Genomic DNA, 17,740 nt, shown 5'->3' on the forward strand with positions numbered 1-17,740 from the left:
GGTTAATAAAAATAAATTATTTTTGTATAATCACTTGTAAATAATTATAAAATAAATAAATAAATTTATTAAAATACATTAAATTACCTTTATTATACGCGTTTGATGTGGCTACTTTTTTTATTGAAAAAAAAATCAAAATTAAAGTACTTCAGACATTGCTTTAGACAAATAAAATTCGGAAATATCGCTAATCAATGCAATAATGACTCATTTTTAAGTTTAGCAGAACAGTTTAGTCCAGTTCACAGCGGAAGATCCAGCGAACAACACGAGTAATGTAAACGGGCGTTTCCGCTTCCTCTGAATGGCTGACTGGCTGTCCGGCCAGCGCTCCGTCTGCTGCTGCCGTGACCGGTGACTGTCGGTTACAATTGCTGCTGTTTGCCCTGAGCAGTTTATGACATCGGTTGAAAGAATTAGAAACCTAAATCATGTCGTTTGACTCGGGCGACGCCAACGCTGGTGTGGACCGAGAAATGCAGCAATTTCTGGCCGTAGAGCAGCAGAAAGCGCAGTTCCAGGCACAGGTGAGAACACGTGCGTTCAGGCACCGTTTATTTCCTACATTACACATACTTTCACAATCGGTTTGATCGCGTATGAGCTACTACTCACGCTCATACTGTCGGTGTGCGTTTTGAGTTCTTGGTGCCAGTTAACAGCATTTCTACTAAGCGGACTTTTGTTTGCTGCAACAATAGACTCCTCTTCTACTATCGTACGGACATAAAAACGCTGTAAATTTAGTCATCCACACACTACTTTGTTGTAACTGGACATCACCACCTAGAACAGGGGCAGGCTTTTTTTACTGCATTCTTTTGACTTATCCTCTCCGGCTTGCTTCGTTTCCTTTGTTATGTCCTGCGTGAAGGTCATACAGCGAGCTACTTTTTTGTTTGTTTTTAGCGCACTTACTGCTGTAGTGATGCAATTTCTGACAGCTTTTCTTTTTTATGTTATACAAGACCTTGCATGACAGAGAAAAGATATCAGTCCGCTCGTTCTATTAACTACCTAACGTGTGTATACAAATAAGGATAATAATATGCTTAATATAAAATGTTCAAAACACCAATAATTTTTCCTCTTCTATAGAATAGTATTTTTTGGTACATTTTTTTTTCATTTAAAATTGTAGAGTAACAAAACATAAAGGAAAGAAATTTCCAGAGAAGTGATCAATAAATATGCGTGTGTACTCTGAAAATGAACGTACAAATACTGTTATTCTAGTTTGATATGAGAACCATATATCTAAAAGCAGGGTATTGCACAATTCTTTGGCCGCTGGTTACTGAGATCTCTCAATCTTCATCGCATGACGCACTGTCAGGAGAAACATCATTATTGACGTCAGCATCATTTGAAGAGCAAATCACAGTGTTTATTGCTGTTACTGAACCATATGGCACTATTGCTTTCTTGTTCCACTTCATTGGCTGAACCCTGCTTGCCTTAAATTGTGCATAGAGTGCCAGAGAATACATGATGAGCTGGACTCCCCATAAGTCAAATATCTGTCTGCTCCTGGTGAGTTTTGCTTGTTGCAGTCCAATAGGAGGTGGAAGCTAGGCTGGCAAGAAAAGGAAAAAATGCAGGGAATGAATTGTGACTTTCTATTAGAAGGTCAAACTTTTGCTAGATCGTACGACATGCTTACATTTCCCAGTGTATCAGCAGTGGAAAATTATGTGGCTGCTGAAACTTCTTAAGCACTACTGAAAAACACTACTGAAAATACTTTATCTTTTCCTTTTTTTCTTGCCATTAGACCAGTTGTTTGAGGTTCACATTATCTTGTGAGCTGCAACATCGTATGCGTATGGTATAGCAAAGGCCCCTCATGGGTACTAGTGTGGCTTGCAGCCTTCCTGTAATTAGTAGCACCCCTCCATATTCCTGCCTCTAAAGACAGAAAGACAGCTTCTTTTATGTTATTTCCTCCTACTGCTGTGAGGCGCTCTTCTTAAAAATGGGAGTGGTAAAGTCAAAGCAGTGGTTAGCCCTTACGGACGAAGATCCAACTGCAACTATGCCATTCGAGCCAAACTTCAAAATACTCGCTTCATGAATCAGGTTGAATCAAGCAGCAATACGCAATCACTGCATGAGTGGCATTCGTTTCGACCACTAACTTTGCACCTTTTTCACTGTGGCTCTTGACCGACCGAAAAAAATTCTTTTCATAACTCCATGCATATGGCCATCTGGCTACCTATGGTGCATAGTGTTTGCAGCACATATGGACATCATTCTGCTTCCTGCAAATGGCTGCATGCTAATGCTTCATTGCATATTTGACGCTTCATGTACATTCTTGCAACTTCCTACGGTATGCATTCTGCTGGGGTTGAATTTTGTTTTGATATCTGCTCTATATCTGACCCTGACAGCTTGCATATCACCTGGCAGGCTTAACTTCACAGCCACAGAAAAATTGAGCCACTCGTTCCGGTTTCTACCCCTATTTCACAGTTTTCCAGAAAAATACCAACCACTACATGCATGTCTTTGGGGCGTGCGATGATACTCTGTTGGAAGGGCTGAAATGTGTATCCCAGGAGCGTAAGCGGCACTCTTTTGTACTTGCTTTAGCATTTTGGAGCAGCAAAAACTGGAACCTTATCAGATACATGCAGTCATAAAAAATGGCCTGTATTCTTTTAACAAAAAACATGAAATTATGGAGTTTGTTGCTCTTATCCCTGTCATGCTCGGATCTTTTTTGTTTGACATTTAATAACAGTACCAGAATTATTGAGGGTCGCCGGAGAAGGGGTAGGCAGTGAACGCGATGGTTAGATGGCATCCTCGAGGCACTGCAGATAAAGTTATGTGATGTTAGGAAGATAGTGAAAGACCGGAAAGCGTGGCGTGACATGGTCCATAGGGTCACAAAGAGTCGGACACGACTGAACGACAACTAACCAGAATTATGTAACAAATCGTCATCTGTTGTCCATGCCAGCTGATACTCTTGCAGTTGCTGCTTCTTATGTAACCTTTCGTGGCTCAGTTATGAATACCTCAGGGAAGGGTTTTGTTGATGTACTAACGGCTCATGCAGTACTTATTCTTTCATTACGCTTTACCAATGCCTCACTGCATTGCAATCATGCTAATCAGATAGTCAGTGTAGGTTGCGTGTACTGCATGATGTAAACGAACTTCCTCAAATAAATAAACGACACTGAAGCTGCCCTAAAATCCTTACGAGTGATTCTTTTGGCATCTTTATCACCTTTGAGTTATAATCTCTTTGTGTGGTAGAATATGCTATTTTTCATGCTTAACGGATTTATACAGGCCAAGCCAGCATTTGGCATACTCTAACAGAAGGCCCCAAATTAGTTTTGACCACCTGGGATTCATTTAAGTCCACCAAAACCTCATTGCAGATATTTTGCATTCTGCCACCACCAAAAATGGCCTCTGCAGGTTGCATTGAACCCACAAACTTATGATAAGCAGCTAGACAGCATAGGTATGGTGGCCATAGTATAGGTTAAAGCTTGCGAGGCAGTGCCATGAAACGGGACAAGGTGCAAGGTGCATGTAGAGCCTTAAGCCCGGTTTGTGAGGATGCTCAGGGGCCTTGCTTGGAAACGCTGCAAGAAGGATGCAGTTGTGGCAGCTTACTCCTTTCCCTTTCTTTTTTTTTTCTGCACTCTTGGCTTGTTTTTTTATTTCTCTAATAAGTGCTGTAACAGTGGATTTTTTGTTTCATGTCTATGGATGGACTTCTAGCTAAGTTTAAAATTATGCTAAAGAGATTTTGCATAGTGCTTCTTTCTGATATCAATGCAGTAGGGCTATGGCTTCCACTTCTTTGTGCTTGTGCAGGGGTGGAAGTGCTACTCCAATTGCTCCATTCTGCTCCAAACTGCTTTCCCTGCTCCATCCTGCTCCAAAACTGCTCCAAACTGGCTGTTTTAATGTTCTGCCATCAAATTTAGCAGAACACCGGAACTATGTCACAGCACCAGGGGCAAAGATATAAAGCATCTTGCGCTGGGCTTAATACAAATGAAATTTTTGTAAGGGAATGAAGCACAGATCATAATAAATATTTGTTCGCAAGTAAATTTAATATGAGCCACCGACGATTGGAGATAATTGCTGAAAAAAATGCACTGTGCATGTGACGTAGCACCTCGCGAGGTCAGCAAGCGAAGCAGGTAGCACTAACTACTGTGAGCCCTTAGGAAGGAAACTTGTCCGACTGCAAAAGCTGCATGAGTTATTCTAATGGTTCTGCTGTGAAAACAGGCAGGTACAAGCCCGGCCTCGGCGGAAGCTTTTCGATGGAGACGAAAAGCAAGGCGCCCGTGTGCTGTGCGATGTCAGTGCACGTTAAAGACCCCCAGGTGGTCAAAATTTCCGGAGTCCTCCACTACGGCGTCTCTCATAGCCTGAGTCGCTTTGGGACGTTAAACCCCACAAACCAAACCAAACCAAACCTTTTTCTCAATGACAAGCTTGCCAGGCCTACGGCAGACAAAACCATATTTCAAGCGTTATGGGTTGACAGGCCTACGGCAGACAAAACCATATTTCAAGCGTTATGGGTTGATACGCCAAAGCTGTCAATCAATTCAAGTGTGTTAAAAAGGCATAGAGGTCTATCGCCAAAATATTAAAAATAAGCCCCAGCATTGCTAAAGCAAAGAATGATAAACTACATGCAGGAGGCAGCGAAGTAAAAAATCTGTAGGATGGAAAATCTACCCTTCAATGCCATCTATCTATATCCCAAAGTTTCAAAATGCTCGAGCCTGCTTCCGCCCCTGTAGACCTCCGCCATATTTACAAACGGACAAGATGATCGAGGTCGTACTGCAGTCATCTGCAATCCCATGGTAGGCAGAAAGCACGGGAGCGGCACTTGTGCCAAGCTTGTCAAGGCGCATTATTGTGGTCTAAAGAAAGGAATATTTGAATCTATCAAGTCAAAATAGGTAGGTCAGAGTAGGTGTTCAGTTATGAAGCGCACCAGCAAGCGCTACGTTTTCTGCTAGTCTGTTCCAAGTTTTGCTAAGGTCGGCCTGTGTTATATATCTTTATATGCTTTGGCCGTTTGTCTTGTCAGATGAGTACGAGGTTGGAAAGGCATTGAACTTACATAAAAAAAATAAGGTTGGAGATTTCGTATTTCAGAAAAAGAAAACCGCAATTATCAAAGGTGTTTGACATTATAAACGTGCTCCAAAATGGCTTTACTACTGCTCCCAAAACTGCTTCAAAATGCTGGAGCCTGCTTCCACCCCCGCAACAGTCGTGAACTAAAATTTCCGTTGTGCTACCCAACAGTCTATGCTGGGGATGCAACTGATTGTTCGTTGTGGTTTTTCAGAGCATATGAACCGCAGTTGCAATCTCATTGCATATTAGCTGATGAATGGAAATTGGTCGCTTTGGAAAATATGTAAAAGGCCTCGCACTACGGCTCCTTTTTCTCTCTTTCCACTTTCACTCACACCTTTCTCTACGGCGCGGTTAAGGTGTCCACAGAACAAATATGACAAATACTACGCTTTACTACTGCTCCCAAAGCTGCTCCAAAATGCTCGAGCCTGCTTCCACCCCTGCTTGTGGAAAGAAAACTTAGTTTTTGTTTTGTTTTTTCATTTTTGTTATTAGAATGAGCTGTACTACTGTATTCATATTATCTAGCGATGTGCAGTATTGTGCCTACGGTACATAGTGTTCATGACACTTGTGGACTTTCGAAATGCACTGTCATTGCTTTGTTTTTACATCTCAAAGCGCTGCTTATTCTTGAATTGTAATGATATTTGCTTATTTGATTGTATGTCATGGCTGCGCAAATTAAGCAAATTAAAGAGAGTCGTGAAATGCATGCTGCAATGCTTGTGACATCTTGCATCATGACACAAGCATGCTTGTGCTACCTTGTGATCAGGATGTTCAAAAGCTGTACAGTTTTGCATACAAAAGATTATCTGATTGTCTAGAGGGACAAGACTTGGGTGTTCGAAAATGATGAGACCGGGGTATTTCTTGAGGGTGTAACTGCCGAGTACAAACCTTTCCAGCATGTCCACACAATTGCTGATATTGTTATGCTTGCTGTCAGGTCCATCGGCTCAATGAGATCTGCTGGGACAAGTGCATGGACAAGCCAGGCTCCAAGCTGGATGGGCGGACAGAGACCTGTTTATCCAACTGTGTTGAACGCTTCATTGACACATCACTTTCAATCACCAACCGCTTTGCACAGTTGCTACAAAGGTCAGCTGCTGGCCACACGTAGCCCTGTGTATATAGGGACCTCCAGTGACTCTGCAAGTCATCTCTTGCTAGCTATCCATCTGAGCCCACTTCAATGACAGCCAGTTTCTCCAGGCCACATCATGTTCAGCAGCTGATTGTTTTCTGTATTAAACAAATTGAAAAGGTATTAAAAGATAATCCAAGTGCTGATGAATATGGATGTTGCTAGTAAAATCATTGCTAAGTGAAACAAGTTTGTTTAAAACAAGTGAAGCTCGTAAAACATTTAGTATTGGCTCCAAAAATCTGAAAATGGCAGCTACATAATCATTGAAGCTGCATGTGAATCTTTGCTTCTTTCAAACAATCACTGTGGTCTCATAGTTGAGTATTGGGAACCATGCCTTAAGTCACAAATGAGTATGAACATTGGTATTAATATCCTATTAAAGTTGAGCTGACGAGATGTCATGGTACACATGGAACATAACCCAAAGAAAACATAACTTAGAGGTTCACAAGACTGCTTTTTTTATTGTAACATTTATGTCTAACATTGCAAACTAGCAGGGAGCCGGCCATAGAGTTTGCTTCAAGAAAGTCATCATGTGGAGGTTCACAGCATGTGCGTGCAGGACCCTGTTTGTTGTCTCCCACTACAATATTAGATGATGGGAACATATATTCAGCTCCGAACTTACGACCACCGTGAAGCACGCAAGTGTGAAGATGCACAACAGTCAAGATGTCAAATGTGAGGAGTGGAATGTGTACACAACAACAGGGGTTTTTTTTTACAGGGACACCTTCTTATGACCTCTGCTGCACACGGAAAGGCTTGGTAGGGCAAGGAAATAGCTAGTTGCACCACAGGTATTCACTGAGAAATTTTTTTCTATTTTTGTCCATGTTTTTTTCAAGGCTACAAGCAGTGCAGCTGTTCAGCAAACAGTTCTGTCTTTAGTTTTTGAGTCTTGCTGTAATGCGTAGCAGCCTCTAAGGAACTTATGCCAGGCTGCGTTTCCTGCACTTGGATGATGAGTCCTTCACGTATGTGTTGGTGAAGTTAGTACTACTTGCACATTTTGTAAGTAAATGATAAAGATAAATGATGACAGGGCTGTAATTTTGAAGCTGGTTATTTAGTGCTAGATGCCGCAAGGTTTTCTTTGAGAAAGTCGAAGCAGGGTGAGTACCTAGGTTTCCGAAGAACTATGACTATTAGTAAGGCACTCTGGGTCAACATCACCATAATAGGCTGCTGGAGGTCTGGAGCTTTCTTTTTGTCCAGGTTGCATTTCTTGGTTGGTTTGTCTGCATCCACCATTTAAATAAGTGGTGATGTACAGTAAGAGAAGAACTGCAAGGACAGGCTGTCAAATTAATTTTGGGGGGTAGTTTTTTTATCCTTTGATGTGTGTGAAGACCTATAAGTAGTTGGTTTTAGCTGTGTGCTCTTCATTGTGAGTATTTTGGTGTGTCTTTGGTGTGTCTATACATGGAGCTATAATTCGGGTTAGTTGGTATGTCATGCGCATTAGGTTTGGTTTCTTATAGCTGCTAGGAGCAGACGACACAAAGAAACTGCCCAAGGAACATATCCAGTTTTTCCAATATTCAACTGCTACAATGCAACTCAAGGAATGTGCTCTGAACAATTCCATTTTTCTCATAATTGTTCCCTAGATGTTTAGCCATTGCTAATGGTAAAGAAAATGCGCCTCTGCCTTGATAATGAATATTGTCGCAGTTGCTGGAGCTGGGCACAAACATTTGGCACTCACTCGCCTCTTACTATGTAGTTATGCAGGTACAAAAGATGTTATTGCTGTTATGCACTTTATGGCATGCCTGCTGCCTTTTAAGTCTGTGGGCTGTCAAGTTACTCACTACAGAGCAACAAGCAGTGGCCTTGTACGCTACACCTGACAGTCTCGGAAGCATTTTGCTGTGGAAATGGTGTATTGTGTAGTGAGGCATGACAATGATGAATCGTCTGACAGGGGTCACTTCGGCAATTTATAAAATTTTTTTCAGGGTGTACTTCTTCCACTTTTTGTATAATACAAATATACCTACTGTGATTACGATTGTGTCAAGATAAAATTATTGTTCCTGAAAGGTAGTAGACCTGACATTAGCCATTTTGCAGAAAAACAAACCTGCTTCTGAATAAAATTGAAGGGTTGGACGTTATCGAGAGGAGTAATGCCTAATTAAAGGAGTAATTTGAAGTGCTTTGTGTACTTTTTAGGCGTCCCCAAATTTTTTGCTAGTGGGTGAGGTGGCTGACCCATTTTTTTTTTTTTTTTAAATCTTGTTAAGGCTGTGCTCTAAGGCCTTCTGCAAATTACAGAAAAATTTTATGGCTTTGAGGAAGGAGCTAGTATTGGATGTGCGAATTTCATCCAAAACAGCACATGGCATGATGCTGTCGTGATGCTTCACTATTAAAACAGAATTACAAAGTTAAGAGCTTGTTTTTTAACATCGGCTTGTTTTGAAAAAGCGCCGTTATTTCTGGCACATTCCCGATTCCAGAATGCCAGATTTGGCTGCAGTCAGTTTGCATTCAGATGCTTTCCAAATGGTCTATCAACATTCCGCTTTGTGCTGGCATAAAATGCATAAGAACAATTTCAAGTTTTGCTTATTTCCCGGCTCAGCACCTATACTGTTTTACAAATTAATGCAGTGCCTTTCAGGACTGAAATGTTATTTAATGTAATAAGTTCGTATTTAGCACTTTAACTGCATAACAAAGTAAGTTTTGCGTTTTATTAGCTCAAAGCCTCTGCTCAGAAGTGGGTGCCTATAGCCTCCATTTCGCAGCTGTGGTTGGGTTACTTCAGGTGATTAGCAAAGCTTTATGGCCGCTGCGCCCAATTGCCTCTGTAGCATGTTTATGCATTTTATTTTGCTATCTACTAAAATAACAAGCTTAATGTGTTTCACAGCAGTGTGATGCCACTGGCATGTGTCATCAAAGTACAGCAGGCAGCTGCTGCTACTTTATTAGGTCATTTAGCTTCAACACATCCCAAACTTATTGCAGAGGTCTGTAGCAGGAAAGTCATCACAGCTAAGCCAAGGTTTAATGCCAACAGGGTCCCAATTTCTCGCAAAGTGATCTGAAATTCCACTTCTCACATTTTCATGAAAAGCAATGCCTATGCTAAGGAGGGGACAGGTGCAATGTGAAGCATGAATTATGCTTACATGGTATGCTGCGCAGCAACATCATTTGTACATTGCTCGTGCTCGTTCATGTCTGACTTAATCGTCACTCCGCATTCAGGTGCAAAGGGAAAGGGAACAAGTTGAAAGTCATGCAAAGACAAAAACCTTGTGTTGCTGTCACTGCTGACAATGCTAGCGCACCAAGAAAACTTAAGGCAGAACACCGTCGAGTACTAGCTGTGTGTCAAGCAAAGGTTGCGAGAAATTGCAATGCCAGGCCTTTCATTGTGAAAAGAAGAGAGCTGACGTAAAAGCAGCAAGCAGACTAAAATTTCACGCTCTAGTGTAAAATGGGGCTTTCTTACTTGGCACTAATGTCAGTGGGCAAATATGGACCTTGTTTATGATAGTCATTTATGAGCTTTCCAAGATGGCAATAAATATACTTGCATGTTAGGCTGCATTACTGTGTGACCGTCTGGTGGGCCTAGTGGATGCTACTAACTTGCAGAAGGGAACAATGATTCTTTTCCTCTTAAAGGGAATAAACATCGGCAGTGGCAAGAGCCAGACTGATTACTGTATAGAATGTTGCCAGTGTTTTTTCTCTCCGGAAAGATAACCGAGTTGCTGAGCAAATCATGAATGAAGTCCCTGAGTTCTTCCCGCATTTACATCCACTGAAACTTTGGGGTTGCGCCGTCTCTTCTTGTGTGTGTGTGTGACATCGTATCCGGCAAATCGGATGAAACAATGAACCTTGGATAAAGCAGTTGAAAATATGTCACTTTTCCTGTCGATCGCACAGATCTTTGCTACAAATGTTCATCAGAATTCGTCTTGCCACGAAATCCAGTGTAATGCCTTTCAAACCAATGCAGGTAAAGTGTGAATGGCCCTAGAAGTGTGTGCCTGACTTGCGCTCGGTAGCTTCATAAATGTCAATTGTGCGGCATGCGAAGCTTGTGTCTCTTGTCTCTTCACATTTTATCAGGACAGATTTGCTGTGCTGCTATTTCTACATCCTCGTTGAAATGATGTTTCAAGTGAAAATGGTGAGGCATTCACCAGCAAACAGTTCATATGACCAGGCACAGTTACTTAAATCTTGAGGGTTTGTAGCTGTGCTCTTTTGCTTTTACACAATTTTCTGGCTTATCGAAGGTCTTTGCACTGTAGGAGTAACACATTTAGAACTTTCAGGCATTTACAGCACAGTCGAGCTAGACTTCTAAAACTCATGTAGGAAAGAAACAGCCCGCAAAAAGCTAGGCATCAGAAGAAACTGCACCTCGCTGCACAATGCATATGTTATCTCTGGTGCTGAGCTCTGAAAACTCGTAGAACATAAAAACATGTGGCTAAAGGAATGTTCTGTTTTTATTTCTGGCACCCCTACCTTCTGTCAAGTCTCCCTGGAGCGTGATATAACTCCACACGTGTTAGGTTTCGTGAATGACCGACTCCACATTATGATCATTAAAGTATTTGGAGTACACTTAAGTTCCGTCTTATGATGTGACAGCATTAATGGTTTTCATCTCCCCTTGTGGATCCTTATTTGCATACATTCGCTTTGCTACTTGCTTCATCACCGATCCCTTAATTTGTGCTTTTATTATATCATACTCATTAGCATATAGTCATAAGCTATCGCTTTATGTGAAAGACAACTCGACCTAGATATAAGCCCAGCTTCAACCAAGCCGTATGGTCGTGCCTGCATGGCCTAGGAGTAATGTCAGACTTGTAATCCAACAGTCCCGGTGGGTTCGATTTTTAACACGCCCATCTCGGGGAAGCACGAGGTGGCAACTCTACCGTGCGATGTGTGGCGACATCACACAACCTTTTGACCAATCACTGCCCGTTACGTATCACCTACCAATTGACTGCCACCTGCCAAAAGCATGCTCATGATTCTTGCCTCACAGTGGTGCCCACGCTGGATTATCTGCTGGAGGGGCGAATGCTGTCGCTTTAGAATAAGGCCTCTAAATATTGCTTACTTGACCAGTTGTATGTTCTACGTACATATTGATGTGTCAGGACTCGGTAATTTAATTGCGAGGCATAATTGTAACTTGCGTGCATTAAAATACATTGAGTATGCAACCTTCGCATATCGCATAGTAAAGACCTGCTGCTGCTGCACTTCAGTATTACAGCAACGCTGAACTGCATAAGTGGTTGCCAGTGCCTGCATTTTGTAATCTGGATCTTTTGCTTTGAATTTGTTTTTTGGAAACGTCAGTTTTCTTGCTTCATAAAGTGCTAAAGTTACTGTATTGGTGGGGTCAAAAGCGTTTAGATTCATTTGTCGTCCTCCACGTTCGCTTTGCAGCACTATCAATTGTGAGCATATCAATATTGTGGATGCGCTGTGTCGCCGGGGAGATAGCATATCTAAGAAAAAAGGCAAAAACATGATCATCAAAGGCAAATTTGATGATGGTGCGATGCCGTGATTTTCTTCTTTGTAGTATGAGTGTGGCGGGTTGATACTTTTGGCGAATTCAATTCATGGTCAGTGATGGTGCCATGGAGAGGCGGGCGGTGGCGGGCGTCACCTCAAAAATTTCCCGGGTCACATACAACAAAAATTGTCGAGGATCATATGTTTCTTGAGAATGACAGTCAATCTTGCTCCTGCGTTTTGTTTGAAAGTCATGAAAAGCAATGCCACATGGTTATCGGGGGTCCAAATTTCCCCTCCGGTTCTCTGCACCACCCGCTACGAATGTAGTGGTGTCGATCCTGTCCTTGCTAAGGAACCTGGATGTTCCATAGATTTGTTTAGCCTCGCAGTTTAGGGGGATGACTGCGCGAATTTGCGTCATAGACTCGGTTCTCCTAACGCGGCTGCCAGGATTGAGAGTTAGGCAGAAATTTGCCAGCTTTGTTTGTGTCAAAGGTAAATGCAATTATTGCGAAAAAATGGCGACTCCCACTCGAGCAATGGGAATCTTTCGGTGACGCGTCCTCAAGCGAAGCACTGACTGAGCATATCTTTCAGCGGCGCTTTAGTCTGGCCTGTGCTGGCATAAAGCACTGCCGCAGACTCTGACGTCAGAGCTGCAGCGCGGCTACTTGCGAAAGCAGCAGGAGTTGTCGTGGGTGCAAGCTGCAGAATCATTTGTGCGGTCAAGGCAAAACGGAGGAAATTAATCGAGATAAAAACCTTAAAAACCTATGCATTGTTAAGTTATCCGCACCTTTGTATTCCAGAGCCCCTTTAAGCACGGCTACTCATATAACCGCAGCGCCCAAATACCATGACGGAAAGCTGTAATATAGAGATTTAGCATACTGTGATCCGCGGATCCATCACCATGAAAGCACGCGGGCGGTGCGTACGCGGCGATTGGTCCCGACATGGCAGCTGTGTATGCCGACTTCCAGCATGTGGCGCACTCTAGTGCCGTCAGGGTGATCTGGGCATGCGCAGTGGAACATGCGGTAGCGGATCGCGCTGCGCTAAAGCTCTCTATGATTCATTGTGTTAAGTTCATTAACACAAGCCCATGCTACTATACTGCCTACAGCAAATGAAATGTGAACAGCGGAGCGCATACCAAATATGTAGTTTACACCTTTCACCTGCTGCCGTCAGAGATAGTTGGTTTGCGATAGTCTTGCTCCTGTTTTCTATGATGACAGTTTTCTCGATTTTCCACTGGAGCGCAACCACACGTTATTGCAAGGCGTAACCGAAACGCTGCAGGCCAGAAAGCAAAACCGTGTTGCGCGTAAGTTGTGATCGGTAGAAAGGCGCTCGAATGGCAGAACTAGAAAACGAATGCAAAAAGAAGCAAAACTACTGCTAACCAGATAAGTGCTGTGATAAAGTGGACGGCGTAAGCTAGGCCTTTAGCCACGTGCTCCACTGTTCGCATTTTATTCCCTGCTGACAGTAGTACGTCTGAGTTACGTTAGTACATGGCTCTTTCAGTCGTCACTCCTTATTTCGAGATCATTCTTCTCCCGAATAGTGTACGCAAGCGTCAAGAAAGTGATTTACAACATATGAGGTGGACTATTGATTTCTCAGATATGCAAAAAAAATTGACGCAAAGAAACTCTGCGGTCAAAAACTATGACGCTAAAATATCGGGATGTTTTTAAATCAGTCGAGGAATCGTGGCATCACACTCTGCTTCGAAGGCTCTCGTGTCGCTCCTAATCCAGGAAAAAAAAAAGAAGATATGATTTGTTACTGTCGCAAAAATTATGGGCATAAAAATGGCAAGAGGAAGTGTTACTAAATCGTTTTTTTTTTTGGTCTAGTGCTAAGGAGGCGCCTGAAACATAATTGCATTTGTACACAGTTGTGCACAAAGCGCCTCAAAAAGTTGAGAGAGAGCCGAATCGGTGTTTCCGATTATATTCGTTGGTGTGGCTCAAATGGAACGAGTTGCGCTGTTCTCAAAACGAAGCGATTTTCGCGAGTGATGGGCGCCATCAGAGCTTTTGGATAGTACCAGTTGCGAAACTCCGTTGCAGAAAGTGGCCGGATTTTGTATGCATTCTTCGGGTGTTTATGAGTTGTCGCGCCATCTGGGAGCGGTCAATAAAAACTTTTTGCAATTGCCGTCATTGCCATAGAAATCGATTTTTTCTCTCTTCTTTTCCATCTTAACTCTACGGCGGTTTTCTTTAAAAAGTTTTGCTACTGCAAGTCTTCAGCTAATTTTATTTTCTATGGTGGTTGTGCATTTATCAACAATCTAAAGTTTGCAATTGCGGTTTCCTTTAATGGCCGCGGGCGCCGCCACCATTCGTATGCACTAGAGCATGTAGGAAAGAAAGAACATAGGAGAGGTCATGAAGTCTCTTTTTTGAAGCCGACGTGGCCGCGCCGCGACCGGATGCTGCAACGTCTCTCCTCCTGCTTTACCCTTCACCTTTTAATTCTTTCTCCGCAACGCTCACGAACCTCGGGCCTTTAGCAACGCAGCCACAACACAACAACAACAACCTCAAGAAACACCAAAATGAATTCTGCAGGCAAAAGAAAACACGTTACCGGCAAAACGAGGCGCTGCGTTGAAAAGCGCGGTGAGGTGGGCGTACCCGGCGGCACATGACCGGTATTATGCTAGTGGCCCGAGTTTTCATAGCATAAGCAATGCCGTTGCTAATGGCTAACCCTAAATTTTGACGTCACTTCCGCCACACTTTTTCCAATGCATTGGGAATGGCAATGGCCTCTCCTTAGAGTTACTGTGTATGCTACCAAAGGTAACTCTAGTATACATCTGAATTTTGACCAATAACAACCGCCGTTTTTCGATACATGGGCCCTATGGGAAGTTTCGCAACTGGTAGTATTGAAGAGCTCTGAGGCGCCATAGCTGTCGATTGGTTGTATACTGTGACTGGGCAGCGCACAGGCACGAAAAGTATAAGAGTGGGCGTTTATTCGTTTAAATGGAGAGACGGTCAGTTTCGCTTATGCTCATTAAATTCAGCTTAAAAGCGCGTGGAGTGCTGGTATGCGGAAACCTCTGTAGCTGTGGTGTATTTGAACGACAAATGCGATGATTAGTATAAATAATGGAGAGGTTTGGAGGAAGCGAGACTCACATTAGTTCTTTCTTTCACGCGCACACGCATGCAAAAAAAGAAAATCATCTCACTTCGTTGTGAAATTTCGGTCATGAGGGAACACGCAGCCAGCCATTCTAGCTACGATATCAACGCTCGTTGCATAAACTGCCGCGCAGAGCTAATGATGATTGATCAATATCGCAAACAGCTGATATGATTATTCTTGTGGGATTGTGTGAGGAACGTCCCATGACACTATCACTGTTATGCCTCTAGTAGGTAGTGCTACAACCTGACAACAACTTACGTTATAGCTATTTCAACACGCGGCTGTGTCCATCGCCTTGCGCTTCGGCACTGTCATTGTCGATATGGAACGTCATCTACAGTCGGTATAAAAAGCAAAAGGCAAATGAACAGTTCACTGTACATACTGAGAACGAGATGGTGTGGTGTAGGAGATGAACAGGTGAGAAAATACCGCACTATGGTTGCCGTCTCCAATCATATAATCGTTAGCTTATTGCGCTACTCGACAGAACTAGCACACCCACACGCCGTCCACGTGTTTCTTTTGTCTGAAAGGGGAGCCTGACTATAGCGGATTACCGCTTCGTTTAGGATCCGGTCGGTTCCACACCATTCATTGGCCCCACATACAGCGATGTGTGGAGGGCTGAGTGTGGATAACTTTAAGAACACGGCCCATCAGCGTGCCCTCTGGCAAGTATCCTACTACAGTACTGACCGGCGACAGAATTGCTCCGTGCCGTTGTCGACGCTCGCGCTCGCAAAATGCACGAACCACGGTAACGAGCGGCAGCCCACCTATGACACATGCTCACAACACGAGGTCGGATTGCAGAGTCTTGCGACGACCGCCCTCGGAATTTGTGCGCCACGAGCGTCCGTGCATCGCAACCGTCCGCTCTGCGGGCCCACAAATCGATCTCTGTGGCCTTTGTGTGCCGCCACAGCCAAAGAGCACCGCATAAACGCGGCGAAAATTTGTGCAGTCTTCTTAGCAACCTTGAACACGAGTTATAACATCGCATTCGTCAGACGTCCACCGACTCGGCCTCTTCCAGTCGTTTGAGGAAAAGCTCTCGCTGAGCACGGAAGCTGTCCTCGTCCACAAGCGACGAAGACACCGGTTCCGCAGCCACAGGCGTCGTCGACGCCGAAGACTCTACGTCGGCAACGCCTTCGTCGTTGTTGGCCTCCTCTAGCACGGCCAGTTCGAGCGAACCTTCGTTGCCGCTCGGGGACGGCGAAGAAGGCGCCTGCGATGACGTGCCTTGGCTGAGAGCAGCGACGAACGCGGGACTCCGGCAGCTGGCGTAAGTCGTGTCCTCGTCGGACGAGAGTGTCCTGTACTCGTCCGAGGAAAGGGTCCGGTACTCGTCGGTGGTCGTGTTGGCGGTAGTCGTCGCACTGCCACCGCTGGTTGCTGGTGGCAGCTCGACCGACTGGTATATGGAGTCTTCTTCCTTGCTGACTCCGCGGTCCTCGAGGGCAGAGCTCGCTCGTGATGACGAACTGCGTGGCAGCGTCGGAAAAGAGCCGGCATGCGGAACGGTCGAGATCGGCTTGCCGTCGTTGCCAGCACTGTCGGCGGCTCCGTCCTCGGAAGCGGCTGTTATGATTGGCAGGCTTCCCCTAGACTGAGGAAGCCCTAGGCTGGACCTGCGTGAGCGTAAAAACAAAAAAAAACAAAACAAAAAGGTTTGTGAAACGCTTTAGTGCCTTTGCGTGCCATACAGGAACACTATATAGTGAAGCAGTGAATGTTTCATTTTGCAGGCAATATTTGCATACATTGCTGGTAAAGGATGAATTGCAGTCTTATTAGTTGCATGACCGCTTCGATATATCGAACTGGTTACGTTTAGAGGAAATTTACTTATCAGAATTATCGCTGTTACAGGTGCCGCCTCGAGTGTGCACAGACGTTGCTACAATGTAGTCGCTATAGTTGCTGTATATAGCTGTCAATGTTATGTATATATGACCAAAATTTATGCTCTCTTTTTTTCTGCGGCAGTGTCTTTTTTTTTTTTTTTCGTCCGTGCTGTCACGGGCGCCATTTTGTGGTACAGCTTGCAGCTTGAGCGGTGCAAGCTGAAGCAGTGCTTGTGGCGTTAAGCCAATTAGACAAGGGTGCAGGGGTGCACTCTTTCCCTATATTTATTGTGCCACGAAATGGCAGCCACTGTGACGTCAGTGCCAGATTTCTTATTGAGCGCACGAACGGTGCTTTAAATGACCGTCACCTGGAGACCGCTCCCTCCTGCATTGAGAAGAACCTGGCCAAGGCGCTTGGTCCAGGAGACAGCAGCAGGTCTTCGGCGCGCAGCTGAAGCAGCGTCCTTCTGGCATCGCCGGATGCCGCCGTCGGCGACTCTTGGCCTCGCCGAGACTGCTGCGGACTGGGCACTCCGCGCCAGCGCAAGTCGTGCACGCGGGCCGGACTGCAGCATCGCAGTGAGGGCGTGCGGCCGCCCGCTGCCGTAGTAGAGAAAGATGCACTGAGGTTCGACCGTGAGATGACTGCGATGCCCGGAGAGGCCACCGCCGCCTCGCTGTTCTCCAGGGAGGCCCGCTTGCGCTTGAACCGCTCCAGCAAGGACGACAGGGGGCTCTCGGACTGTGTCCAGCATGCAATTTGAAGTTGCGCATTCGTGCACTCTCACTTAATTTCGTGTTAACGTTGTATGTTATACTATATGACATCTTCCCACGGACATCCTAACTTAAAAAGATTACTTTC

General features: G+C 44.4%; 2 protein-coding genes across 3 annotated transcripts in view; one reads left to right on the forward strand and one right to left on the reverse strand.

The window, feature by feature from the left end:
• The first annotated feature begins 282 nt into the window (after window positions 1-282).
• Window positions 283-6,454, forward strand: Tim8 (translocase of inner membrane 8). The gene is made up of 2 exons (XM_084602144.1): window positions 283-530; window positions 6,104-6,454. The coding sequence occupies exons 1-2, from the start codon at window positions 435-437 to the stop codon at window positions 6,278-6,280; spliced, it is 273 nt and encodes a 90-aa protein (XP_084458270.1). The 5' UTR covers window positions 283-434; the 3' UTR covers window positions 6,281-6,454.
• A 6,402-nt stretch (window positions 6,455-12,856) lies between these two features.
• Window positions 12,857-17,740, reverse strand: part of GABA-B-R3 (gamma-aminobutyric acid type B receptor subunit 3) — a 232,677-nt gene continuing 227,793 nt past the window's right edge. For both annotated transcript variants that reach the window (XM_084602143.1, XM_084602142.1), the window contains 2 exons: window positions 17,244-17,617; window positions 12,857-16,656 (listed from right to left, as the gene is read on the reverse strand). In XM_084602143.1, coding sequence (XP_084458269.1) covers window positions 16,029-16,656; window positions 17,244-17,617 — 1,002 coding nt within the window. In that variant the 3' untranslated portion in view covers window positions 12,857-16,028. The remainder of the gene's footprint in view (window positions 16,657-17,243; window positions 17,618-17,740) is intronic.

Source organism: Amblyomma maculatum, chromosome 4 (assembly GCF_055883805.1).
Source record: "Amblyomma maculatum isolate TAMU_Amacu chromosome 4, ASM5588380v1, whole genome shotgun sequence".
NCBI classification, from domain to species: domain Eukaryota; kingdom Metazoa; phylum Arthropoda; class Arachnida; order Ixodida; family Ixodidae; genus Amblyomma; species Amblyomma maculatum.